Source organism: Mustela lutreola, chromosome 5 (assembly GCF_030435805.1).
Source record: "Mustela lutreola isolate mMusLut2 chromosome 5, mMusLut2.pri, whole genome shotgun sequence".
NCBI lineage: Eukaryota > Metazoa > Chordata > Mammalia > Carnivora > Mustelidae > Mustela > Mustela lutreola.
Window position 1 is genome coordinate 8,601,177 of NC_081294.1, and position 27,477 is coordinate 8,628,653.

Genomic DNA, 27,477 nt, shown 5'->3' on the forward strand with positions numbered 1-27,477 from the left:
GATCATGTCACTTTCTGAACTTGTGGAGGACAGGAAACGGACATGCAAATCAACAGAAGCGGGGGAGGAGGGGATGGACAGTAGTACACATTGTGGCCACGGCTGGCGAGTGGGGGGGGGATGGACAGTAGTACACATTGTAGCCACGGCTGGCGAGAGGCAGCCTTTACCCATCCTTTCCTGAGAGGCAGCCTGCTGACTTCTCACACCTACTCAAACAAAATCCAGGCTCGCCATTCAGCTATCAAAACCCCGAGAGGTTCCCAAACCTGGCTTCCCGCTACAATTAAATCCTTGGAATACTTTAAAAAATACTGATACTTGAGCCCCACCCGGAACTAGCTGGATCAGAAGCTCGGGGTGTAAGTTTACTGGGAAGACAGAGAAGAAAAGGGCATTTGCTCCACATGACTGGACTGGGCTGTGTGTCCAGTTCGCACGTGTTCTCAGCACGTGGGCCGCTGGCTTTCGCTCACCGTGTCCACCCTTTACCACTCTCTCTCCTGTCTTCCGTTCTCTGTCACCCTCTCCCGGGAGAGTCCTCTCCCTGTCCTTGCTCCTTTGCTTCTATGCCCTCTTGCGTAAAGCTTAGCCTTTTACAAGTCGCTGCCAGGCAACCACGAAGGGACAATATTTTGGAGCCTCTTGACCAAAGCTTTCAAAATTAGCATCTAATAGAGTGCAGATGGTGGGGTTTATTAAAGTATGTCAAGTGTGTAATTATCTTTCAAGACCTCAAACACAGTGGTCCGAATCCTGGTAAACTAAGATTACACTCCTGGAAAAAAATCAAATCACGCAAACAAGTGTTCACTTGGTGTCTTCGATGTGCCTCAGGAGGAAGTAGCAGGCAGTGCCCTTGCGGAATGGCTGCGGTAGCTCTTGGAACTCTGACCCTTCTCCTTCCAGCACCTTCTGATCTACTGCATCATTTCATCTCTCTAACACCGAGGTGTCGTAATAATTAGGGCTTTTAAAAAGACACTATCTTTGTGCTTCCCACACCCACTATGTTTTATCTTTTTTAAAATTTTATTTTATTTATTTATTTGACACAGAGAGGGAGATCACAAGTAGGCAGAGAGGCAGTCAGGGAGAGAGAGGAGGAAGCAGGCTCCCCGCCGAGCAGAGAGCCCGATGCGGGACTCGATCCCAGGACCCTGAGATCATGACCCGAGGTGAAAGCAGAGGCTTAACCCACTAAGCCACCCAGGTGCCCCTATCTTTTTAAGACGTATGGGGTAATAAACATGAAAGGTCACCCCTGTGCTTCCAAAGGTGGAAATTTCTTCGTCTCACGGTGGTGTCCAGTTCTCGTCTAGTGCAGAATGGAATGTTAGAAGCCGTTGCACCACACTAGAAACAGAGGCTTTCCCGCAGCTGGGAGAGTCATTTATTTCAGTCAAATGTTCCCCATTCACGTCTGGTTTTCGTCATCATCCTGACAGTAAAGTGTGGTGTAAAGTTCAATGACCAGTCATCTCAAGGGTGGACGGGCACTCTCCTGCCATGCCCTCTGGGACCGGTTCTCCAGCAGACAGAGGGCAGCGAAGAGCAAGGAGAAACTCTTCTTAAGTAAAAACCTAGATAGTGGTGTGTGCGTACACGCGTGTGCGCGCACACACATGCACATGTATGTGTATATACATGCACACCCATCTAGGTATTTATATGTTTATTTATTCATCTTTCCTTCTCACAACAAAACTCCAAGTGCAGAAATCAAAAGCTCGGTTTTTAGACTTACACTTGGAATAAAGACAGTGGAGACTATGCCACTTATATATTAAATGATGGGCTCCTACTTGGCCCTTAATTTTTTCCTTCATCTTAGGCATTATCTAATGTGACCGAAAAGGGTATAAAAATGAAGTATTTTTATAAGTAAATAAGAGCAGTTAGTTGAAAATTCAAGCAATAGAAACAGGACAAAATTAGAAAAATATTCAACTGAGTGACTTAATAGTTCCAGGTGGTTGTGATAAGACTTTATCAAGGATTTATTGGCTGGTTTAAAGGTAATAATAGCAGGCTAATCAGGTTTGGAGTAGTAACAAAACCCTCAATGGGATATTTCAAATGTATGTCATTTTACAGCTGGAAAAGTATGCCCTTTCTCCCTCACTCTGTTATTCTAATTGCAATCAATACAATGCAACTCAAACTATTTTAAGTTGGAAAGTGTGCACAGAAAACCCTGATTTGCAAACATCTAACGCTATCTTCATTCTTGTTGTTTGATGAAGGCAAGTGCATGACATACATTTCGTGTGTGTAACACCTGTTAGAGATCTTTAGAAATCTGTTAGAAGTGTTGTGAGTCTGTATGAACACGACACAAAGTTACCACTGCTAGGAAAGGAAAAGGGACTCATTTGGTGTTTGTAGCCAATGTCCAACTGGGACGGCTCTCCTTCCGGGGGGGTCAGCCAGGGCTGGAGGGAGGGCCCTGGCACCAGGGGAAAAGAGGACTGGCTGACTCTGGGCATCCCTTACCTGAGCGGTTGTTCGGAGACACTCGCACAGGGGAGATGGAGGGCGTGCGGGAGGAGGAGTAGGGCCTTTGCCGATCCCTCTCGATGGTCGACGATGAGGCTACGAAGTGATACTGTGACCATCCGTCCTGCAATAGACCGCATATGCCCATTAAGTGGGGAAGGTAGAGTGATTCTTCATCCCCTGACATTTCGAAGTTCCCAACATCTGATTTTGTAAAAACATTTCCACTGTCTGTCAAAAGTGATCATGGAGCCTGAGATCGCGGAGCCCTGCTTGATCTTCAAGGTGAGTGGAGAGGAGGGGTGTGAACTGAGACCCACCTTGCTCCCTCTAGACAGTCTGCCACGAGGAAGCCTGCTTTTAAAGGGCTGGCTTTCCTTTCCAGATGCTGAATAAACGGACTCTTTATTTACATGAAAATACGGTGCTCAGAATGTGAGATGACCCTGGAACTGTCTATTCTTTACGGACCCGGTTTCAGCTCTGCCTGGCCCTCTTCTCACGACCGTCATCTCACGACCGTCACTGTGTATGCACACCCAGAGGGGTACGGCACGTTCTCTGGTTTAATCCAGAAACTGTATTTTTCACTTTAGAGTCCATACAGGATGTGTCTTAGCAACTAATCCTCCATTAAGCCTTCTCTTTTATAAAGATTTTTAAAATTTATTCATTAGACATCAGACAGAGAGCGAGCGAGTGAGTGCACAAGCAGGGGGAAGGGTCAGCGAGAGAGGGAGAAGTGGGATCCTGACCTGAGCCGAAGGCAGATGCTTAACTGGCTGAGCCACCCAGGCACCCCTGGATTAAGCCTTCTAATATCTAGTAAATATGCAGTAAGACCCATATACTGGTTTTCATTTTAAAAACCAAAGACATACACTGTGGATCATTTCATGAATTTAGAAACCACAAAGAAGAAAAAAACTGTCAGTAGTTCCACCCTGCCCCAGAACTCCTGTTAACACGCCACAATAACTCCTTCCAGTGTTTTCTCCTTTTTAATTCAATTTATAGATATCAAAGTCAGATGTCAAATAGCAGTGACACTACCCCAAGGAAGAGAAGACTCGTCTGTCCCACCCCATTCCTGCATCACAGAGGCAACCAGTGAAACTCTTCGGGCCTTTTTTTTTTTTTTTTTTTTTCTGGTTATATTTAGACTTTTAAGAGACTCAACGTTCTATTAAAGAATCATTGCAGGCAGAAATAGATGGAAGTTAATGAAGAACAAAATTCATACTCATTTCAGTATTTGTGTCTTTGTTTCTCTAATTCTGATTCTTATTCTGTTTGGCTGGTAGGATAAAGCCAAGGTTAGACATTTGCTATTTTAAAGCTATTACTTAGCTCTTAATTGAGAATTTACTACAAGGCGATATTTTCTCAACAATCTCATGGGCTGGATGCTATTAGCATCCCATTTTACTGAGGCTTAGACAGTTAACAGGCCACCTAAAGTCAAGTAAAGAAATAGTGATACTGAAATGTGGCACACTTACAAGTACTTGAAGGTGAGCAGATCAAGGAATTCAGGTCAGAAAATACTAGTGTTTTTAGATTATGGGATGTGGGAATGGAATGTGTGTCACTCTGGGAACAATTAACTTTGTAGCAGGGACCTGGAGGATGACAACGACCCAGATACCCAAGCCAAAGGAAGAGCAGATGAGAAGGCAGGTGGACACGGGCTACGCACAGATGAGAGCCATCGGAAGTCTCCATGGCTGAGGCGTGATCAAGGGGCACCAAGAAATCGAGAAGCCTTCCGAGTGTCTAGAAGAGTTTGGGGAGAGTAGAATAGAACCAGGGATACCAAGTAATAAACTATTCCACTGGAGGAGGGAGACACAATCCTGGCTCAGATGGGGGCCGATGATGAGCTATGGGCAGATTTGGCATCTGTGTTGGAGGATTTGCTGATGACTTGGCTATTGGGTGAAGGAGAGAAGAATAAAGCTTTACCCCAGGTTTCTGGTGTGAACCACAGGAGACTGGAGTTGCCATTTCCTGAGATAAGGAATACTGGGAGAGAAATAGCTTTCGGTGGTGAAATCAATACTGCCATTTGGGACAAGATGGGTAGAGATGTCTATTTGGACATGAAAGAGAAGATACAGAATAAAGCAGAATCTGCAAATCGGGATTTCAGGAGCAATGTCAGGGCTGGAGATAACATTTTGGAGTTCAGCATAGAGATGTTATTTAGAGCAAGGGGAACGGAAAGAAACATGAATGAAAATAACGGCAAGCAGGAGACACCGGGCGAGCCCTGGGACACTCTAATATGTAAGGGGTGTGCAAAAGAAGACTCAGAGGATCCCGAGAAGGGGCAGCGAGAGCCGGAAGGAGGGCCAGGAGGGTGTGAGGTCAGGCAAGACAAGGAAAGCGGATGCGTGAAGGAGACGGAGACCAGCTGAACGACAGGCAGGACCGGGAACTGACCACCAGCCTGGGGAACATGTAAGCCATCATGACGGGACAAAAGTACTTTCTTTGGTCAGGTCGGCATATGTCTAACTCGGGTGGGCTCCAAAGATAATGAAAATTGATGAACGGAAGAGTAAGAGCCGGCCACTTTGACAGAGTTTTATTATTACAGAGAGTGGAGAAATGGGGCTTGGAGAGATTGAGTGACCAAGAGATGTCTTCAGAGATCACCTGGGAGATGGAGCGTTTCATTCGCCATTGGGAGTGACTCAACAGATAAGACCAAGGAGCTGGTGATGCCACAGAGGAAGCAAGCAGTTGCAGGAGGGAATTTCAGAGAGGACTGCTTGGAAGATTAGGGAACAAGGGGCTCGTGGACCATGAGAACAGCACGTGGTCTGCTTGTGGACCAGAAGCAGGAGGACAGCTGGGCTGTGTGGGCGGGAGATTTGGTAGCAGGCAGATGAGGCCGTTCTCTTGCATTTTCTTGCATGTTCTCCAGGTGGGGTGAGAAGTGAGGTCATCTGCTGAGTGTGAGGAAGATTTGGAGATTAAGGAATAGGAGGGAGGAAGGAAAAGGAGGAGGGGGACAGAGAAAGGAAGAAGAGAATGTATGAAATGGTTCTTGGGAGGGGGCAAGGTGACCACAGCCCAGGGTCTAGTGGCCAGGGTGCCCAGTACAAGGAATTTAAAAAGAGACAACAGGGCAGCATGTTGCTTGTTTTTCTCCAGCCAAGTTCAGCTACCCTGTGGCAAGTGGAGGGGTAGATGGACTTGGATGGGAGTGGTCAGGAAGTAGCTTGGAAGGAGACAGGGACTGCAAATAGAATGCCATGGAAGCCCATGGAATCCAGCCAGGGATAGAAGCAAGGGAAGATGTTGGGGAAGAGATGGAGAATGAAAACTACATGGTGGGCTACAGATCCTAAAACCATCCCAGGCTGTTGGAGTGAGGGTACTTCATAGATGCTGGGGTTTCTCCAGGGGAGTGAGGTGGGAAATGAAACAGCTACCACAGGAGAGGGCAGCAGGGAGAGGGGGAGGGGGGCATGTGTTCAGGGACAGCCCCGAGTCAGAGTGAGAAGACGGGGGTGGGTGATGCATACGGGGCTTTTCCTGAGAGCAGACCATGGGTCAAAGAGGGAGATGAAGGCAGGTGCATGTGGGCAGGTAGGTCGAAGGCAGAAGGTAGAAGCGGGGAGGCAGGTAGAAGAAAGGTGGGGTATTGGGGCAGATTACTAGACATTCCCAAACTTTAAATGATGGTTCCAGTAACCATAGATGACTCAAGAGTCTTGACTGAAGTGATGAGGGTTGTAAGGCTTCAGTGCTCCTCAGCGAAAGGTGGGAGAGGGCACACTAAGGGCTACGTGTGGGGGCAGGAGGAGAAAATGTCTCCACGGGAATTCTGTGCCTTTCCCTTCAGTCCTCCATGGGTGGTGGCAAGGACGGGGAAGGAGCAGTCTTACAAAAGCATGTGCAGGATGGGAACCATTTCAAAAGTGTATATGGGGGGTGCCTGGGTGACTCAGATGGGTAAGCAGCTGCTTTCCGCTCAGGTCATGATTCCCAGGTTCTGGGATCGAGCCCCATGTCTGGCTCCCTGCTCAGTGGGGGAATCTGCTTCTCCCTCCTCTTCCTCTGCCTCTCCACCTGTTTATGCTCTGTTTCTGTTTTGCAAATGAATAAATAAAGTCTTTAAAAAACAAAACAAAAATAAAAACAAAAAATGTATATGCAGGGTGCTTGGGTGGCTCAGTCAGTTAAGCATCTGCCTTCAGCTCAGGTCATGATCCCAGGATCCTGGGACTGAGCCCCGCATTGGGCTCCCTGCTCAGTGGGGAGCCTGCTTCTCCCTCTCCCTCTGCTGCTGCTTTCTTTCTCTCTGTCAAACAAATAAATAAAATCTTTTTTAAAAAAGTGTATGTGCATCCATTATTCATGTCTGGGAACAACTTGAAAAATTATTTAAACAGGTGTTCTTTTCTTCTGAGGATAATGCTTGGTTGACCACAAAAAGTCCTTAAATATGACCAACAGAAGTGGATCATGTTAGGTTTGTCTCACAGTTTAGAAGATACACTCTGGGGTTCCAAGCAATGTCTCAGGAAACTGCTTTAATCAAAACCTTGTCTTCTTTAATCATGAATAAGTCATGACACTCCATGTGTCATCAAGGGCAAAGTGTTTTCACGATAAGAACAGCAGCTAATATTTCATACGTTCTAAGACCAAAGGAGACTCTAGACATCAGTGCAGCATGACTCTAGGTTGGGTTTGGTTTTCCGTGGCGAGACAGCGATGGATGAGTCAGCATCTCTTACACACGTGATGGGAGACGTGTTTTGTTCAGCAGTTCGGATTCCGTGATGCTTCGATTACACCAGGACCATGCAAGTACTTCCATCTCTGGAAATGTCAGGAAGGTGGGTATAATACTAAAACTGCTTACGAAGGAAGAAACCCTTATACGATGCACCAAAAAATCCTTCGTAATACCCAATTCCTAGCATACAAAAGCATGGCGGAGGGCAATCTTGCAGATGGCCTGTCTGTGAGGGACGGGGTCAGCACATACTTGAGGATGACGTAGAGCATGTTTAGAGGCATCAAGAATGCCACCCCAGGTCTGACACCTCTGCACGTGGCCCTCGATTGTATGCATATGGGCACAGAGACTTTAATGGAGGTGGGAAGGGGGAGTTCAGGGAATAGCGCCAAGTGGAAACCCAATGAAAGTTTTTTTGGTTTTTTTTTGAAGATTTTATTTATTTGACAGAGAGAGATCACAAGTAAGCAAAGATACAGGCAGAGAGAGAGAGAGAGAGGAGGAAGCAGGCTCCCCACTGAGCAGAGAACCCCATGTGGGGCTCGATCCCAGGACCCTGAGATCATGACCTGAGCCAAAGGCAGAGGCTTTAACCCACTAAGCCACCCAGGCACCCCCCAGTGAAAGTTCTTGAGAGCAGTTTTCTGAGCCACAGCAGGAGCCAGAAGAGGCAACCGGCTCCTGCTTATGGCCATCTTCCCTGTCATTCGCTGACGCGGAGCGAGAGGCACCATGATGGAAACATGGAACTCCCACATTGCTACTATGTTCAACAATGCCCAGGAGGGGCCCCGCACTTTTAATTCTGGGCTCGGAATTCCCCAGGGTTATGGAAAGCAGTGTACCTGATGCTAGACAGGAAAGTGCAGATCAATCAATAAGTTACACTGAATAATCAGTTACCTTGAGGATAAGTCTCAGGACCCTCCACATCTTTTCCTGCGTGAATTTTCTTGGCATTCAACTGAAAAATCCGCTTTGCTTTCCAAAGAAGAAGGGATATGAAGATACATTTTCCTTGGGAAGTTATTGCTAAGCTAACATTCCTTTTATCCAACTAGCCATGTACATACTCGTTAGCTAGCGACCTTGCAATCAATGCATTGTTCATTTACGTCCCAGTGTCACTCAGGAAGGCTTGAAAGTGGTTTCCATAAATAAAGACAACTTGAGCACACTTTTTTTTTTTTTTTTACATCATTTGTCTCTTTGATCCCTAGTTTTTCTTCTTAAAAGTTTAACTCACTGTAGACTAGAAGCGTTTTCCTGAATTTTTTTCTATCAGCTGCTCAACCCACCACCCCCTTCACTTCATCCCTTTGCCTTCTAGAGGTTCGATAAGAAACCTTGGGGAAGAAAAAACAGAATGAAGAATAGTCACAGCACCTGGGAGAGGGCTGTTAATCCTTAATATGGACGATAAGGGACCCCTTTAATATCTATCTTTCACCTCCAGCAGAATGACCGAGACGTTGGTGCCCTTCAGCTTAAGATCCAGCCAAGCTGTCAAAAATGTGATATGATATCTGCACCTCAAATTGGTTTTTATTTTTAACACATTAAACTTAAAACTGGAGGTTGTTAAATTGTTCCGAGTAGATAGAGATAGAAATCCGAAAGAGAAGAGGAGTTCAAAGTCATTGAACTTTAAATTGCCACCAGGAATAATCTGATTTTCTTTATCTTCTCCTTTTACTGTCCTTCCAGCCCATTTCAGCTTCTGTGTTAAAGTTCCCAGCCTGCTTCTTTAAAACTGTATTATTCCCCAAAGCTATGACCCTCCGCGTCGGTGTGCTCAAGGGTCCAGGGGGCGTGAGAATCAAGGTAGAGTTGTTCTTCACGGGCTCGAAACGGTTTGGTCTTCACCGTATGTCCACCTGCTGGGCACTCTGTTCTGTCCCTACGCATCTTCCCCTCAAGTACTCGAAGGTCTCCGAATGTGCAGCATTTTATGTTTTTGCCCATTCTGGAAACATCGCCAACAAGACTGTGCTACAGGAAAGACGTCCACGGGAAGATTTCAGAGGAAGGGACAGAGCGGCTTCCACACTGGTCCACATGAGGTTAGCGTGACACACACTTGCCCCGTGTCTTCTTACGCTGGAAAGTGCCGAGGGCACTGAGTGCAGATCAGCACGTGAATCCGTTAGGTCTGCGCGCAGAGACGAGCCAGAGCTGCGGGCCAAGGCTGAAAACTGCTTTGACCTTGGGTGTCTCTGTGGGCAGAGGGCTGGGATGAGAAGGCCGCCAGGACAGTCAGCCCTTCTCCCCGGTCAGCGTCAGTATCACGATTACTGGTGAGCTCTGCCTTGGTTTCTTCTTCATAAATCAAGGGCAAAAATAATCAGCTTGGAGACTTTTGTAAACAGTAATTCCTGGGCCTCAGGCCCTGAGATCCTGTCCGGATTGTTCTGAGTTTCTGTTTTCAAAAGCCCCGGGGGAATGTGACTGAAGAGCAGCGTGGAGAACCCCTGGCTTGGGGTCCCTGTGCACAGGCTGCTGTGCCCAAACAGAGTGCGCTTTCAAGTACTAAATCCTAGGAGGCCCTCAAGGCTCTGAGTCCGCTGGGGAACGTCAGGTAAGGCGTTTTCAAGCCTGACTTCTGAGGAACAACAGTAGATCCCAACCTCCGAGCAGAGAGCTGCCACATACACACAGCCCTGAGCCCCAACCATACCTGATGACCCAGCAACCACGGCCACGTGATTCAACGTCACACGTCCACACCTCTGATCAGGCAGCTCCGCCACCCCGCACCGCCCCTACCCTGCGGCCCCCGGTTGAATCTCACTTATCCTGCCCACTTCCGTGCTGCGTAAACAGGAAGCAGGCACTACATGCTCATTAAATCCCTACTGCTCAAGGGATCACGCCTGCCAGGTTCAGGGCAGCTTTGGCTGCATTTTTTTCCCCCGCCCACTGTGAACAAACCACTTGGAGACCACACTATAGACTACTGTAGTCGGCGAAGCACTCTTGGGCTTTATTTATTTCTGAAGCCCTGGTCCCTGGCACAATGCCTGCAACACAGAGATGCTCGATAAATTCTTGTTGGATCCAGTGATTCAAAATGCCTGCATTAATTACTGGAAAACAAATGATAATGTCATTGGCTTTGCAGCTGGCCTCTGCGGTTCCTTTCCTCTATTGTCCCGTAACAAACGAAGGTGATCAGAACTTTATGATTTTTTTTTTTGTTTTTAGTCTTAGCTTTGAGTGACCTTGCCAGTATCATCTCCTGCTGTGGGCATATCTGTCTTTTATGACATGCTCACTGCTGAGCTGAACGCTGGCTCAGTTTAGGTAAAATGGTCCTTAAAAAAAAAAAAAAAAAGGGCCTCTGGCTTGTCTGCTCCATTCAACGGTAACATTTCCCTCAGCTGCTGCTGTTTCAGGGTGAGGAATTATGAAACTGCCTGCTCATTACGCAGTCTTGTAGATAATTTGAAACACAGTCCTACCTGTCGCATCTGGCCCGATCGGCGCCGACCCCGCCGCAGCACGCACCCGAGCATGGATGCACCGCCCATGTCTCCTGCTGTCTGCATCCTGCAGCTCAGACGACACCAGGCCCTCTCCACAGCTCAGGCCCCTTCCGTCCCCCCAAATGCTAATCTTTCCCAGAGCCAGGAAGAAAGGGGAGAAGGGGCGAGCGCCTCCTGTTCTCCGTTAGCTTTGCTCTGATTTCTTTTGAAGTTGGACGCCAAAGTCCACGCCTACTGCAGGAACGTGACTGCCCCCCCCCCCCACCTCCAGAGACCGAAGGGCTGGTGTCTGAGTGGGTCACCTGTAGGGACAGTCCTGGCCTCGGAAGACGGACACCCAGAGTCACTGCCCCAGAAAGAAAGTGGGATGCAGGGCATGCCAACGGGGGGCGTGGGGTGTAGTCTGTAAAATGGAATGACGTGGAACCACGGGGAGTGTCCAGAGATTGACTGCCCCCCCCAGCCCAGGTCCCCCAACCCGAACTGCCAGGGAGCATCCTGTCACCCAGCTGAGCCCCCATGCCCCGGGCCCCCATGCTGAATCAGAGCAGTGGGGCCCAGGACAGGAAGACACTGTCCTGAGGCAGAGGCAAGAGGAGGGAAAGGATACGGGCAGAGGCTGCTCTGTCTCTACCCTGCGTTTACAGAGATCGGGGAGGCCGAGAAAACACTCAGGGGCTGTCCAGAGGATTTGGTGATTAGAGAGCAAGAAAGGGGTTAAATCCTCAGTCATGGACTTTAAGAGATGCCATGGGAGGAAATGGGAGTTTCTCCTAAGTTCCCCTGTGGTCTCTGACCTCGGCAAGAGGGTGCTCTTTGGGGTGGAGGGTGACGGGGTTCCTGAATGTCCATTTAATGATACGTTACATGCGATGTTCCCATTTACAGGTCCCTTTCCAAAGTGCTTCTGGAGGTTTTAGCTTCTACGCTTAGGGTTCAGGGTTAAGGAATCTTCTCTAATGCTAAGTGACATCTCTGACTTGGACAAAAGCTTCAGTAAATAATTAACCTTGAAAATGGAAAAGAGCTGTGATTTGCCCTGAGCCAGATCTCTGTTGGGACCAAAAATATATAATAGGACCCGGTGAGTCCCTCGGTATATGGTCATTGACGTTTTTCCTCCTTTTTGAAAACAGCTCCAGAACCTCCTTAATCTGGTGAGATTTTCTCTGCCTCTAGACAAGGATTTCTCAGTGGGCACACAGAGCCTATTCGATTCAGGAGTAACAAACACAAGTTTTTGGCGTTAGCTGTCCTTGAAGGCTCTCAGTCCATAACGCCTGTCAATTCTAATTTGCCGTGAGTGACTTGAGATAGAAAGAAAGCGTGGTAGAAATCCTCTGGGCTTTCAGCAACCCAAGCTCATCCACTCATTCTAACTCGAACTCTTAGAGCTTGTTAACCGCATTCACTAACGGGACTTCTTCATCAGGAACCTATTTTTCAGATGAAAGTCAAAACAAGACGTGTTGTCATCCTCTGAAAAAGGTAACCAGCTAAGATATTACGGCTCTCTTATGAAAAACTTGATTGCTCACAATTTGTGCTGGTTTTCTAGTCATTTTTCAGTGGACGAAACCTATTAATGTCATCACACATGAAGCAGAGAAAGAAGGGATTCCAGATTAGTGGTCCTTATGCAGACACACTTATTTCAGTAAAAGGTATTATGTAGAAAAAAAGCTGAAGTATCCACAGTCTGTGTGATTGAAACCGAAGCCAGATTTTTCCATGTCAGTGAAACTTCAGCTTCCCTTTGCTCTAATAAAACGAGCTTCCGCCTCTTTCTAAGGTGAAATGTTTGTTAAAGATTCATTAAAATGAATTCCTTCAACAATTCGACAGCAAAAGCTGGTAGAGTTAAATACTGAAGTGAAAACTTAAGGGCCAAGAGGGAGTATTTGCAGTTTAATACAGAAATAAATACCTCCTGGCGTACCAGTTGTTTTCATATTAGTTTGTTTCAGCTCTGGTGCTTCTAATGGAATTTAATTAAATTGATTCGGATGCTTAAAGGTACAGTAAATGTGGAGTCTTCCGTAGTACAGGTTCTCACCACTATCTGAAAGTTCGCTTTATGCCACTTTTCTCTTACGAAAGACCTATTTTGGTAACCTGTTTTCACTAACTGAAAGAAATCTGATGAGGATTTTGGCTTTTATGAAATGATAATTGTTCCTTTGCTTTATGCGGTTTCACTTTGAACAGTTTCATAGGAGCACTCTACTTTCGGATCTGGGGGAAACTTGTACCATCTTTCAAAAAGCAGATACCACGTACATGCATTTCAGGAATTTAATTTACTGCCATGGGCCTAATTCTAAATCAGTATCACCAAGATTTGACAAGTTGCAAAGAAATGTATGTAATTTGGTCAAAGAAAGCATACCATTGTTAACTACCAAGAGTTAGCTGTAACTGAAGGAATGCGGAAAAAACACAAAGGAAATGGAATAAAGACCAATTTGGTCTTTTGTTTCCTGTTGTCACTTCTGAGGCCTTAAAACAAAGGCCCGGGGTGGATGATCTTTAAGAATGAATGCCCTTTGTGTTCTAGTTCCTGCGGCAGAGTTAAATTTGGGGCGAATAGAAGAAAGTCCAGTCTTTAGGTTTAATGAATCCAAACGGCTCACTTCTAGAATGCCCCACTCTGCCATCTGAAAAGTCAAGTCTCTTATATCTGTACTCATCAGTGGTCAGTACGCTCAAAGCTCACCCGGGGCCTAACCTCGAGGTCTCCACATTCCACTCTACCTGAAAGCGCTACAGACCATGGACAAGGAAGAAGAGTCACTGTGTGTGTCTTCTGCTAAACTTCAGCTCTGGGGTAGTGGCCTTGTTGGAGTTATTTCAGAAGTAGGAGTAAGTACCTGGAACTATGCTGGGAATGCAGCTAGAGCAGAGGGAGGTAGGAAGGACTCCTGAGAGGGAGATGGCGGGGAGATGGACATTTAAAATGTGATCGCATCATGTTACATTTTCAGTAAGAGCCATGAAGAAAAAGTACACGTTAAGGAAAGGGCTCTTTCCCAGCCTTAGAGGATTGGAGAGAGGGAGATTTCCTTGAACCAGTGACAGTTAAATGGAGATGGAAAGAGCCAGGTTTGGTAGGAGAAGAGGGAAGGCATTTTTCTGTGCCCGGGCAGTACAAAGGTCGTGAGGTTGGCACAGCCTTGCGTCTGCCAGGAAGAACAAGGGAGACAGTGTGGCTGAAAGGAAGTGATTGAGGGGAGGGTAGAGGGAGGTGAGCTTTAAGAGATGGGTAAGAGAGATACTGCAAGCTACTGAAGACTTTTAACCAGGACACTGACGAGGTTAGATTTGGATTTATCAAAGTGGATTCGGAATGCTTAATGGAAAAATAGATTGAAGATGGTAAAGTAGACTCCACAAAACCAATCAGGCAGTAATCGGACCCGCACTCGTGACAGATGATGATGGAAATAAAGACAGGAGAGGTACACTCCACAGGTCTTGGTGCAAAATATGGTGGAGATAAGGGAGGAAGATGTACACTTAGATAACTACTGGATTTCTGAAAAGAACCACCAGGTGGGCGAGGGGCTATTGGCTGAGATGGGCAATGAAGCGAGAACAACGGATTCGGGGAAGGTCTGAAGAGCTGCTTGTCAGGTGTGTGCCCTGTCAGAACTTGTCATCCGCTGAAGTAGAGACATCACAGGTGTGACTCAAAATACAAGCTTTGAATTCAGGAGTGAAGACCGTATAGAGGAATAGATGCAGATGCCATTGGCATTCAATTGTGTTCTAAGGGCATGGGAGCAGATGAGATCATCTACAGTAGAAGGTAGAACGTGGAAAACAAAGAAGCCTCAGGGAAGATTAGGAGTCTGTAAAACAACAACAACAACAACAACAACAACAACAACAACACCTGAGGTGGAGGGTCTCGCAAGGTTGGAGAAAAACCCGGCTGGAAAGCACGGTGGCAGAAAGGCAGGTGGAGATCACGCAAGGGAGGAGGATTGGCCAGGACCGCTCACTGCTCTTGCAGATCCACTTCCTTTGTTCCCGGACACACATCTAGGCCCCAGGTCCTGGCTTTCCTTGCAGCTGCCTATGGCCATGTGATGGAGGTATCACCCATGGGACATGAGGGGATGGCGATGGGCCATCACCAGGTACAGTGGCGGACCTTACAGCAGGCAGTGGGGACTCTGGGCTCCTGAAAGTGCAGAGAAGAGCTGAGCTGCCCGCATGCACACCTGTCCAGATGGTTGCATGAGCAGGAAAATAATCCACCACGTGGCATCACTGCATGTTTAGGTCTGCTTGTTACAGCTGGAAGCCTTCCCTGATTAATATAGACAATGGAGCTAGTTGAACACTGCAATTAGGAGCAATTTCAACAGAGGCGCGGGGACAGGCATCATCATGTCAGACCTCAGGGGTTGAAGCATAAAATGGAAAGTGAGAACTCCAGATTTTCCAGAAACGTGTCCGTGACGCGCGGGAAATGTGAGGACAGGAAGTGGGAAGGTGGACATGGAGGAGGATGGTTAGGAGAGGACATTTCTCGTTTTTAAGACAGAAGTACAAAGAGCAGGAATGACCAGTGGGGGAGGCAGAAAAAACAAGAGGAAAATCAACACCGAAGAGTTCTCACTCAAAGAGGATAAGTCTTCAAAAAACCTGGATATTAAGTAAGAATTTTTTAAAAAAATTTTAGAATAGAACCAGAGAAAGATAAGCATAAAATAAAGCAACCAAGAAATAATGCATAAAAGTGCTAGTAAGTGCTAGTATGTGGAAAGTTACTCCAATATGTAGATATTCACTTCTGTATTTCCAATACCTAAAATGGAGCTTAAGATAGACGAGGTACTCAATAAACTTGTGTTGAATGAATGAAGTAACTAGGAATGGTCATTAAGAAGACGGCTCCAGTTTGTTTCCTATAGTTAGGAGTCTCTTATTGCTTGTCTCCCTCTCTGATTTCATCCTATTTTGTTTTTCCCTCCCTTCCCCTATCATCCTCTGTTTTGTTTCTTAAATTCCACACGAGTGAGATCATATGATAATTGCCTTTTTAAATTGCCTTATTTCACTTAGCATAATACCCTCTAGTTCTACCCACGTACATCATTGCGGGAGAAGAGGGTTACTGGGGGGAGATGGGTAGGGGGATGGGGTTAAATGGGGGATGGGCATTCAGGAGGCCACGTGATGTAATGAGCACTGGGTATTCTATGCAACTGATGAATCACTGAACTCTACCTCTGATATGAGTAATGCACTATATGTTAATTAAATGAATTTAAATAAAATACAGTAATTTAAACAAAGAAGATGGCTCCAAGAGGATTCGCATGCTATTATACAAGGAGGGAGAGACAATGGGGGGTGTGACAGTACAGACTGGCACAGAGGAAAAAACTATTGGTGTGAATGTTATATTTCTGATGCTGTGGGTTTCAGCCTCATCACAGGGGACTGTGGACAGCCCATTAGGGGCTCTGTACCTACCACAGGTCAAGGAGCAACCACAGGACACATCTGAGGTGTATTCCCATCCTGTTTCCTCCTCACTTCTTCTCTGGGGCACCGCTCATGTACTTTCTACTGCTCAAGCGACAAAAAGAGTCTGAAAACCTACAGTTCTTCCTCACTCCCCCACCGAACTGGTCTCTCTGCATGGACTAAGGACACTCATGGACTTGGGACAGTTTTTATAATTGAAGCCAACTGGAGGTTACTGTAGGTGCATTTTCAATTAAATGAAAGCACTGGGGGATCTCTCAAGAATGTGGTTTTCATAAAAACTGATACCAAAAGGACCACTGGTGTTGGTGCCCACATCACGTGAATGTTGTAGATGTAAGCATCTCGGGGACCCTTTCTTTCATTTTTTCCCACTGTACAATAAAAGCTCTTTTTTCAGTCAGGCTCATTCCCAGCTCCCCCACAGGGAGATCTGACCACGTGATGAAGACCTGAGAGTATTTAAGCTCTGCCCTCCTCTGCTCTTTTCCTTTCCAGCTGCTTGTAGCATGGACAGAGTGCCGACCAATGCTGGAGAATGCACAGGATGGTGAGTACTGATAGAAGGAACTAGAATCCCTGATCTGGGACATGTGACATCAGACCAGGACTGTTACACTCTTATGCGAGATAAAAGACAAAATAGAATCTGTGGGATTAGCACACGTCTCATTTCTGGATTCTACAAAATTGGCCTGAGAAAAAGTGAAAGAACTTGCAAGCGGGGAGAGCGTCCTTGGAGGTGGTCAGCACACTGGGTGTTCCTGATCTTCTCTCTCCTGAAGCATGAGAGTGAACTATCTATTTATCGTGACCATGAACTCCCTGGAGGGTGGGGGTTGCAGGGCCTGGTGTCTTCAGTGCCCCCTGGCAGGGGGACACACAGACTCTGTGGCAGGGGTGGACAGACCATGGAGCTCAAACACCTTCTGTTTCAGACCTATCCACTGCCTGGACCCCTTCCAAGGCCTGTGAAGAGCTGTGTATTCCCAAAGTGTACTCTTCCTCTTCCAAAACTACTTGTGTGACAGGGGCACAAAAAATCTGCATCCCCCTGGCTCAGGCTGATGGAGAAATCAGAGTGGTAGCTGGAGAAGACAGCTCCAGAACAGGGGTTCTCAGTTGGGAGGTGGTACTTCTGAGCAAACCATACCACTGCTCCCATGAAAGAAGGAACTAGAACATGAGCATCTCTTGAAAGCAGAGTGGAGCAATGTCAGGCTACAAAAGCACAGGGCAGGCTCAACTCTGCTCTCCTCTCTTCCTCCTTCCCTGACAGAGCCTGGTGGGTGGGTGACATTGGGGCACAGTAAGAACAGCTTAGGTGAGGGTGGGGAGAGGGGAAGAAACCAAGCACACTCTTCCTGCTCAAGCAATGAAGGCTCCCATAGACATTATGTTATCCCAACTACTGCTATCCACTGAGAAATTGGGGTAGGGGGTGGTGGTAGTGGCATAGGTTACAGTTAATTGCTTCAAGTTCAAAACAAGAATACTTGTAGACTTACCTTAAACTTTGTGAGTTTTCTAGCCCCTGATTCAATCCTTTTGCCCTGCATTTTGTCTCTGGGGTATTTTCATAGGTTTTGGTATAAAATGTTATGGGTAAAGCCTTGTGGAAAAGTGGAGGCATGGAGGAAATGTTCAATTAGGGTGCTGCTCTGCAGGATTGCCCAACGTGGAGATTCATCCCAGGAAGAGCTATAACTTAGTCACTTCTTGTTTAGCAACTGCCATGTGCATCGATTTCCACTTTTGCACAATTGATTTTTGCTTCTGTTCCCATTTGTGCCTTTGTTTTTGGACAGATATCATATGATGAGTGTCTGAGAAGTTCTCAGAGAGGTCAGGGGACCTCATGAAGGAAGACCTCTTTGTCGACACAAACGTCAACAAGCAAACACCTGGATTTATGGAGCAGACAGTACCAGGGCTGAGTTTAACCTCTGCCTTTTTGTTTTTTACCCCAACTTGACATTAAGTGATTTAGAACAGAAAGAACCCAAGGAGTTCCTATGATAAGTCTTCAGGACACCGGACTTGGGTTGTTTTAAAACCTGGCCAAACGTCCTTATGTCCTTCCAGTCATCTCATGGTGAAGAATTTTCCGGCACAGCAGAAAGATTAATGAATTCCTGGCAAGCAATTTCCTTGGTAAAATGACAGCTCTACATTCAGTGGTTTAATTTATGATCATAGAGGATTTATGGCTCCTCCAACACCATCTTAGATACTCTCAAAGTGAAAACCTATTAATTCTCAAATGGCAACATGTGAAAAGTCCTCTTTACCACAAAGCTTAAAGGTCAAAATTTTGAATTTTGACCAGGTTGTGTTTTTTTCTTGATCGTCTTCCAGAACATCTGTCCAGTCCTCAGTGGGACCCAGTACCGATTTTTTGTGTTCAGAAGATGGGGGTGATGGAAGGATAAGCATGAGCCGACAGCTTCCGTTTGTGGGCATCGAGACTGCGTGTCATGGCCTCTGAAAGAAGGCTGTGTCCACTCTCTCTGTGGTTTTGGAAATTGGAGGAAATCCGCAGGCATCCCTCACCTATCCATAATTACTTACTGATTTCTTGTTTTGTGAGTGCGGTGGTGGCAAGAGCCAAAGAAACTAATATAGTAGGGGTAAGAGAAGGGAGCCCCATGCGAGACAGGCTGTGAAGGGCATGACTCTACTCCTACCCAAGCTCATTAGTCACTGGCTGAATGGCACGCACAACCTGAGAGTCTATCTTCTTGACAATAAAAGGAAGGAATTTAAAGATAGTTTTATGTTCTGCTTCTTTCATCCAAATGACAAGAATGAATACAATATCTCCATCCAGAGAAACGTGACCTAACTCGGTCTCAAGCCCAAGCAGCCTGACGTTCTTCGAGACACAAGCTCACTGTGAAAAACACTGATGTTCTGGGTGGGAGCCGCTATAGGAGCACAGCTGTAAAACACTGGGCAAGGAACACTAGTGGAGAAGACTTAGTTTGCTTTCTAACCCAGATTATCAGCAGGAGTGTGATTCCAACGTTTAATCTGGCTTTGATTTGACTGGAAAAATTGTGACCTCCTACTTACCAGTAGGAATGGCCCTACCCTTTCCAGGGTAACTTTGCAGGGTCTGTTTTAAGAGCCCCGCATGTTTTCTCAGCAGGAATCCAGGCAAAAGAAAGCAGATGAAAGAGCAGAAAGTCCTCTCCTTCCTGCTCTCCTTCTTTCAGGACCCAGTTCTCAGAAGCATTTCCGCTGTGGTGCCCTGAATCTTCCTGCTACGTTCCCTTCATCTCAGGACACGTCTGTGTCTCAGAGGACAGAGCAGGTCCGCTGTACCTGGAGCTCCATGTCTCACTTAGTAACCGCCCTGAGGAGGGTCCCCTGGCATCACACAGGATGGCCTGGGGTGACTCTAGGTTGCTACTGATGCTTTTCTCAGAACTCTCTGGGGTAGTCTTTATGGAGCCACCTTTCCAGCTGAGACTGCCAAGACCCAGAGGCCAGCACGTGGTTCTGGAAGTGCAAGTAGACGCTGGAGAATAACAAGGACCTGCTCTGCTGAGCTGGGGCTCTAGGAATGAGTCCCACACGAGACTGGTGTCATGGCAGGTGGCAGGGGACCACCTGGCTGACAACATGACCGAGGCACCAACCACAGCCAAGGTGGGAAATGTCAAGCTAGTGAAATGTCTGGGCTTGCTCGCTAGAATTCCTTATAAAGAGGTTATTTTGCCCCAATATGGGTGCCAACATGAAGATCTCATTTGCTTTTTTAATGATTAAATATTAATGTAATACTATTTCACTAGAATTGGAGAAAGATCTGGATCCAAAGCCTAAAAACAGTGTGCTAAAACCCATTCAAATCTGAGTCCCAGTGGTAAACAAGCTAAGGTTTTAAGTGATGGCTAAGTAAATAACACTTGAAAGCAAAACGGGCCACATACATTTTAAAGCCAAATCCTGTTACTGAATTTTGTGTTCAGGAAGATTCCCCCAAATTGGTCTTAGACCTAACGCCTCATCAAGACCAATAAAACAATGATCTCTACTGGCTAGGAATGCAATAAATTCCAATTTTCCATATCATTAAGCTGTGTGTTACATTCAAAACCTTCAGACACTGGCAGCCAAGAGGGGAATTAGAAGTTTGGAGAACAGAGTAATCGGAATAGTTCAAGTAAACTGAGAACTTCAATTTTTAAAAAAGTTAAGTCCTGTACTTTATTTTTGCCAGTGGGCCAGATATGATTTATTTCATTTTCTTTATTCCTATTTTCTAGCACAGAGTAAAGCAGGCTCTTTCACGCAGTGTTTGCTCATTTTGCATGGAATTCAGAATTTTGCTCATTAGGAGTTGGTATTTTAATTGTACTAGAGTTGGAGGCAAATTTCATTGCAATTTCTCTTAAGAAATGACTTGTAATAGAAGTTCATAATTCAAATCCTCCCACAATTAACATTTGAACCAAGGAAGAAAATTGTTTTCTATAATAGTACAAATAAATCCTACCTACATGTTAAATATTATAGCACCTTCTGTGGTGACATATTTTGCTGTAAGCTCATAATTCTATTCATAATGCTTAAAAACCATCCTTTACAAGTTTGAATTAAAACTTTTTTATTCATTCAAACAAATATACCTTCCCATCACTTTAGATTACTAAGGAATGACCTTAATGCAGCCCTGGTGAAGAGGTCAGGGAGATGATTTCCAGGGAGGGTAATACAAAACTATAGGAAAAATGAAGAAGATTAGGTGGGCAAGTAGGGTGCTGATTGGAGTACTGGTGGGGCAGACCATGGAGGGTGGCGGGGAAGGGGGAGGGAAACTGAACAGGGGACACAGAGATTTAGTACAGCTGGTGGTCAAATGTAGGTAGAAGGCCCGGGATGGGCTGGGGATGAGATGCTCCTGGAAGGTCTCATGAACTGTGTTGAGATGTTTGGACTCTGTCCTAAGGCAAAGGGAGCCATAGGAACGTATGGTCCCAAAGAGTCATTTAGTCAAATTTTCTTTTTAAAAAGCTCCCCCTGGCTGTCCTTTGGAGACTGGCCTGGAGAGTAGGGAGCCCGAAGGTGGTGAGTCCACTTAGGGGTCTGTGGCAATGATCCAGAGGAACAAAGCACGCTTCCTGGCCATGACCATAGAGAGAAGTGGATGGAGGCAGACGTGTGGCACTGGATGCAGACACGTGAGGGAGAGGTGAGAGCAAGTGATGGTTCCCGAGTATGGGTTTAGGGGAAGGAGGTTGCAAGAAGAGGACTCGAACCCAGAACCGTAGGCTGGTGTGAGATCTGGTTTTGTTCAAGGTGCTCTGGGAATGTGAGTAAGTTATCCAACAGGTGGCCAGATATATAGAGAAACAGATTTGGGAGACTCGTAGAGGTGGGTGGTAACTGAGGCCAGGAGAGGAGGTCGTGTGTGAGATAAGAAAGGTTTAGATACAAAACCTGGGGGGATATCAACATTTGAGAATGAATGGGAAGATGAATCCAAGAAGGATGGAGAAGCAGCCATCAGACAATTTGAGGTAACTCAGGGGACAGTGATGTCCTAAGAGTCGCCTGAAGGCTATTTCTGTGAGTGAGACGATTTTACTACATGGTGTTCAGACTAGAAACGTACAGGATCACAGCAGGACCTCTTATCAGGGAAACATGGCATGCTCTTGACTAAGTCAGACTGCTTATTGCAGTCCTAGATGTCTCTGTGATCCTCCCTAACATTAGCCTTTAGCACAGCTGACCCGCACACACACAGATTAGCACTATATGAAATAATAGCATATAATTATCTTCTAAAACCATGGCAACTAGCATTGTCATTACTGGCCTTCTTATAAAGGCCTATGTAATCTGATTTACTTATACCCCTGGAGTGCAAGCCGGGCACTGGAGAGGTCTCTACGGGTTGGCAAGAGAGAGGGTGGAGAAACCAAGGGGGAGAGAGCTGTGAAAATTTGGAAGCAATAATGATGATTGTGATGACAACAACAAAATGAAAAACCCCTGCATCCAAATATCCAGCTCCCAGGGGACAGGATGGCAGAGAGCATTCGGCAGCCAAATGGCATGAACGGTTTTCAGAACTAACAGCAAGAGCTCCCATTGGTACATGACTTTCCAGTTTACAAAGTTCTTTGATGATGACTACTGTCCCATCAGGCACAACCACCAATCCCACTGGGCCATGTGTCATGGCATTTACTTCATGATTGAGAAAAGCAAGGGACAGGGATGGGACCGATGGGGAGATGCCCGCCATGTCCATGAAAGGATGTGCAGGGTCTCTGACACCCCGGCTGAAAGTTACAGACCAGCATGCAAGGCAGAAGGCAGGCATCAAGGAGGCCCCAGCCTCCCAAATCCATAGGGCTCTGAGGACATTCCAGATGCCCCAGCACATCTGTGAGCACTGACAGTGAGACCCAGTGAACCAAAAGTCTACCCACTGTCCATCAGCAGGAAGGCGCCACAGGCTGCCCGAAGTCAGTCCCTACCTGATAGGCAGGGAGCTTGCCTAGTTATGCTGTACGTTGAGTCTCTGGCCATTGATTCTAAGTCCTGTCCTTCCGGCACTGACTTGCTCTCAAGCCTCGTTAGCAGGTGAGTGTCTCGCATCAGGGAAGCAGTGTCCCTCTCTTTCTTCTGCTTGAGCTAAACTTGGAAGAGTATACTCATCCGGGGGTGCGACTTTTCAGAAAGGATCTGACAAACCCGCATGGGTGTAGCAAAACATGAGAGTCTCTGGTGAAGGTTGTGGAAATGCTGATATATTAGAACTGAGCATGTCGGGCCTGAACAGGGATGACCTCTTGGAGACAGAATGGCTACTTCAAATGCAGGAAGGCTATCACAGAGAAGAGAAATTAGGCTTTTCAGAATGGCACTGGAGGGCGGAAGCTGCTGATAGATTTTTACTTAATGCAAGTAAGAAGTTATGAATGACTACAGCCATCCTGAAATGGAATAATAGGCCTCATTAGACGGTGAATGCAATTTATATTAAATGTATTTGAACACAAGGAAATGACTATAGGAGCTGATACCACCTTCTTCTTTCAGTAAAGGAGCTACCTTCCTCCTGCCATAAAGTTCAGCAAGGATCCTGGCTGCCCACTCTTCCTGTCCTGCCTTGCAGCTGGGTGTGGTCATGTGACTGAGTTCTTGGTCCAGGGATGTGAGCAGAAGCCCAGAAATTTTTTGTATCACTTGCTTACAAGGACATAACTGGTCCTCACTTCTCCTTTCTCTCTCCTTGTGGGCTGGAATGAGAGATGAATGAGATAGGGAACTTTTCCTACAAAGGCAAGGTTTTATATAAGGGTTTACAAACAATGATTTCTGTAATCTTATAATTCTATGTCTCCTTCTCCTTGATTTTTGTTTCCTTTCTCCCCAAACCAGCTCTCCCAACAGTTCTCAGCCTAATCAAACGTAAGCACCCCATTATATCAGTGACCTTATTTTCTTAAAGTACAGTTTCCCAAAAGTCAAGAACTGATGACCTCCAGTTTCTCTTCCATCCCTATATCAAGTCTCCTCCTAAGGGTCACCTTATTTTCCTTTAGAAAACAGTCTCTGGGATGATGCAGCTGAAAAAAAAAATTTAAGGTTGTATTTGTGGTTATCCAAACTTAAGGACTTGTTAAAAAAAAAAAAAACAGGTGGTGATGAAATATGTGATAACATTCTTCTACAATTATATATTTTCCTTTGGGGAGAAAAGTCAGAAGTCCAAGCCTCCCTGAAATTGAAGGTTCAGACAACACAAATATGTTTTGCTCACCATGTCTCAGGAATCAAACGTAATTTTGTATTGGTCAACACACCTGGTTGGAAGAATATTCTGATTTATTAAATGTGTCTCTCAAAGTAAAATAAAGTCATTGAGCTAATGAAATGAGATTCTAGCCACTGTGCCTAAAGTCCAGATGGATCTTTAATTCTGTCCAATAGATATGCCATTTTCATTTCAATTTCTCTCTCCCTACTCAAGTTTTCCTCTTATGCATAATGCCCTTAAGCTTTATGCAACCTCCAATAATTTGTCAAGATTTTGCTCGATAATTTTCCTACCCCTAATTCATTCAGCAAGTCTATAGAACATATTTCTGAAACTAATGAAGTTACCAGTAATTATTCCATACTTCATTTTTACCCACATTTGCTGCTTCCTTGTCTTAGGTTTTCCCTGAAACTATTCTTTCTTTAAGCCTATAATAGATGTTTAATAAACAGATTTGAAGCATAGAGAATTAAAAGATATGGATCAGAAGTTTTTTTCAATGATATGTAAATTGTCAAGGAAGAACAAAAAGGAAATCTATTTCCCCACTGATTAACAACAATTCATAAGGATGAATGAATTTGGTCTTCTTACCAAAAGATTTTTCAAAAAAGAAAAGCTTTTGAGAATTTTGATCTTTGCTATTATGATATTGAGCATAAAGGTCCTCATTTCATTTCACAACTGCATAATTTGGAAATTATTAAGAACGGCTCTTTCTCCACCTTTTTAAATCAAAGGTCAACTAAAAACATCACCATGGGTCCACTGAAAACATCAGCAGCAGTTTCTCCAGATCATCCTCCTTGAACGTCCTCACAGGAAACACATTTTAAACCATCTTGAGCTCTTGATTTTTAGCTCCATTAAATTCCTGTCAACACATTCTTTTTCTTCATGAAAACAAAAAGACAATTACACTTTTGAACTCTACTACCAACCTAGAAAAAAAACTAAGATGGAAAACTCACACTACCATTCAACCAATAACTTGTAGAGTCTCTAAAAGCAGTTTCCCTTCAATGCACATAAGTAGGGTAAGGTGTATTTCAGCAAAGAACTGTTCAAGATCCAAGGGAAAGTGGAGCTTATTTGAGGCAGTAATATTTCTTCGAGTTTCTGGAGCCAGTGACTCAGAACAACCAGTTCCCTTCTCATTTATATCAAGTTCTTCTTGTCCAGCTGCCTGTTGAGCTGAAGGATCCTGCCCTGGGAGAGAATTCATTTGGCTCCTGGAGGAGTCCATGAAGGAACTAAGTAGGGACACTGGGATGCGATTTCAAGCAAAACAAAATGTGACTCAAAACATCTGAGAGAAGGGCTTATCCAAACATGCAAAATATTTAGAAAAGAATATAATCTATCTACAACACTCCCCGAACACTATATTTTGCCATCTCTGTCTCAACATAAACCTTGCTTTTAACAAATGGGAGAATCTTGAAAGAGAAATATATAGGCTAAATTTGTTTAAAAAAAAAAAAAAGGTGCAAAGTAATGAGAGCATAAGGGAAATAGAAAGGCCTAGGGGAAAGTCTAGAAAAAGACTCTAACTTAGTAGAACCCATTATTAAATATTTACTGTTTCCCACTGGCTTAGAAAAAGACAGATTTTCCCTCTGGCAAGACAGGTCTTACTGTCTGTGGTGTGAACCTTTTGCAGCATTCCCATATGCCCACCTCGAGACTCATAGGCAGAGGATGAAAGAAGCAGTGACTCTGGCTCCCTCTCCTCCTCCATGGAGGTGGCCAGGGGGCTGCAAGGAGGTGCTCTGGGCAGTTGGTGAGGAAGCCCAGGCCCCTCTCCCAGACCTGCTTGGGTTTTCTACTCTCTAGCAAGACCCAAGCCTACAGGGTGCTCCCTGTGACTAGGGATGCTCTCTATGCCTATCTGTTCCCTCAAATCTATCATGTGATTATGAGTCATTTAAACTACCCACATTTGCCAGTCTGATCACAATAAGAACAACTTCTGGATACACTTAAAAAAAATGCTCCCCTTTTAACTGAAAAGAGTTACACACCCTTTATTTAGCATCCCTTGGAAATGAGGTATAGAATAAAAGTGTCTAGATGTGACATTTTTCCTTGATGATATTATTTTTAAACCATTTTGGAGATGAACATCCCTGTGAAATGTATAATATAAACTCCTGGTTTATGGTAACTCCTGACTTCTGAGAGTGTGCTGGACAAATGCCAAGCTTCTTCCCCTAATATGCAGCCACCATCAGGAACATCAGCCCTCTCCCCATGTGTAGTGACTCAGTGAGGGTCAGGGCTAGGCACATAGGGCTAGCTCTCAGGTCTTCTCCTCCTTGTTCTTGGGCTATGATACTTCTCAGCTTCCTGAATTGCCATATATATACATATTTTTTCATCTTCTCTCTAACATTATTGCCAATGTCTATGCTTTTTTTTTTTTTTTTTGAAAAATTACTCAGTTCATTAATTTTTAGTCTATTGTATAATATGGACACTGAGGAAAAGATGCTTATTTCCTTTTCCATAGGACAATCTCGGGTAAGACCCTATGAGCATAGGTCTGTCCAATCCAGAAGATTCATGGATTTTAGTGTCTGTCCAGGGACTCTTAGTGACCCTCGCTTCTGCTTCCTCATTGATTGCCTTGCTTTAGTTGTATTTCAGTTACTCAGATTGTTGGACAAGTCCTTTCCATATCTATGATGCACCTTGTTATGATCCAATACTGGGTCTGTGGTCTCAGGACATGTGTGAACCATGAAGCAAGAAGGTAAGACAAACACTACCTTTTTGTAGAGACTCCTCAGATCTCGGTACTGCCACATGCTGTTTAGGACCTGAGATGCAGCCTTGACCACTTTTGGAGAGTGTCTGGAAAAGAAACAACAAGACATGTAAGGTGGTGAAGTGGGGCAGCTGGGCTTCAAATGGATGTTGACTCATCAGGAATTTAAAAAAATTATAGGAATCATGTCCTGATGGCTTCTGGCTCTTTCCTTCTCAGTCAGGGGAGTGCAGGGGATGGTCTACTAGTCTGCAACCTTACTCTCCTCAACACACCTATGAGGACAAGAGAGAGGAATGCATTCAGTGTGGCAAAGGATTTTCCAAATGCAAAAGGAAGAGCAGAGCCTTGAGTCTGAATGCAGATGTAGTGGAACAGAAAGAAGAGAAAAATAGTGATCAGTAAGGGCCAGGGTCAGGTGTTTTAATGGCTATGTTGTGTAACATCTGTGTAGATAAGAAGAAAACAAAATACTCATTTTCTCAACTGAAGCAGGAGGGCATATAGAGTGTTGGCTCTACATGCCTGCGAGGTGATGGGGAATTGCTCTCCATTTGCCTGAGGGATGGACAGCAGAGGAAGAGGTGTGCACATCCTCTCTTATGCTTACACAGAGAAATGCATGTATAGATAAAGGATAGATAAAGGAACATCTATAGATAAAGCCCTGCGTGCA

General features: G+C 45.3%; 1 protein-coding gene across 5 annotated transcripts in view; it reads right to left on the reverse strand.

The window, feature by feature from the left end:
• The window catches only part of CTNND2 (catenin delta 2), a 907,536-nt gene that overhangs the window by 15,608 nt on the left and 864,451 nt on the right, over positions 1-27,477 (reverse strand). For all 5 annotated transcript variants that reach the window (XM_059173665.1, XM_059173663.1, XM_059173667.1 and 2 more), the window contains 2 exons: positions 26,803-26,887; positions 2,497-2,623 (listed from right to left, as the gene is read on the reverse strand). In XM_059173665.1, the coding sequence (XP_059029648.1) occupies positions 2,497-2,623; positions 26,803-26,887 (212 nt within the window). The remainder of the gene's footprint in view (positions 1-2,496; positions 2,624-26,802; positions 26,888-27,477) is intronic.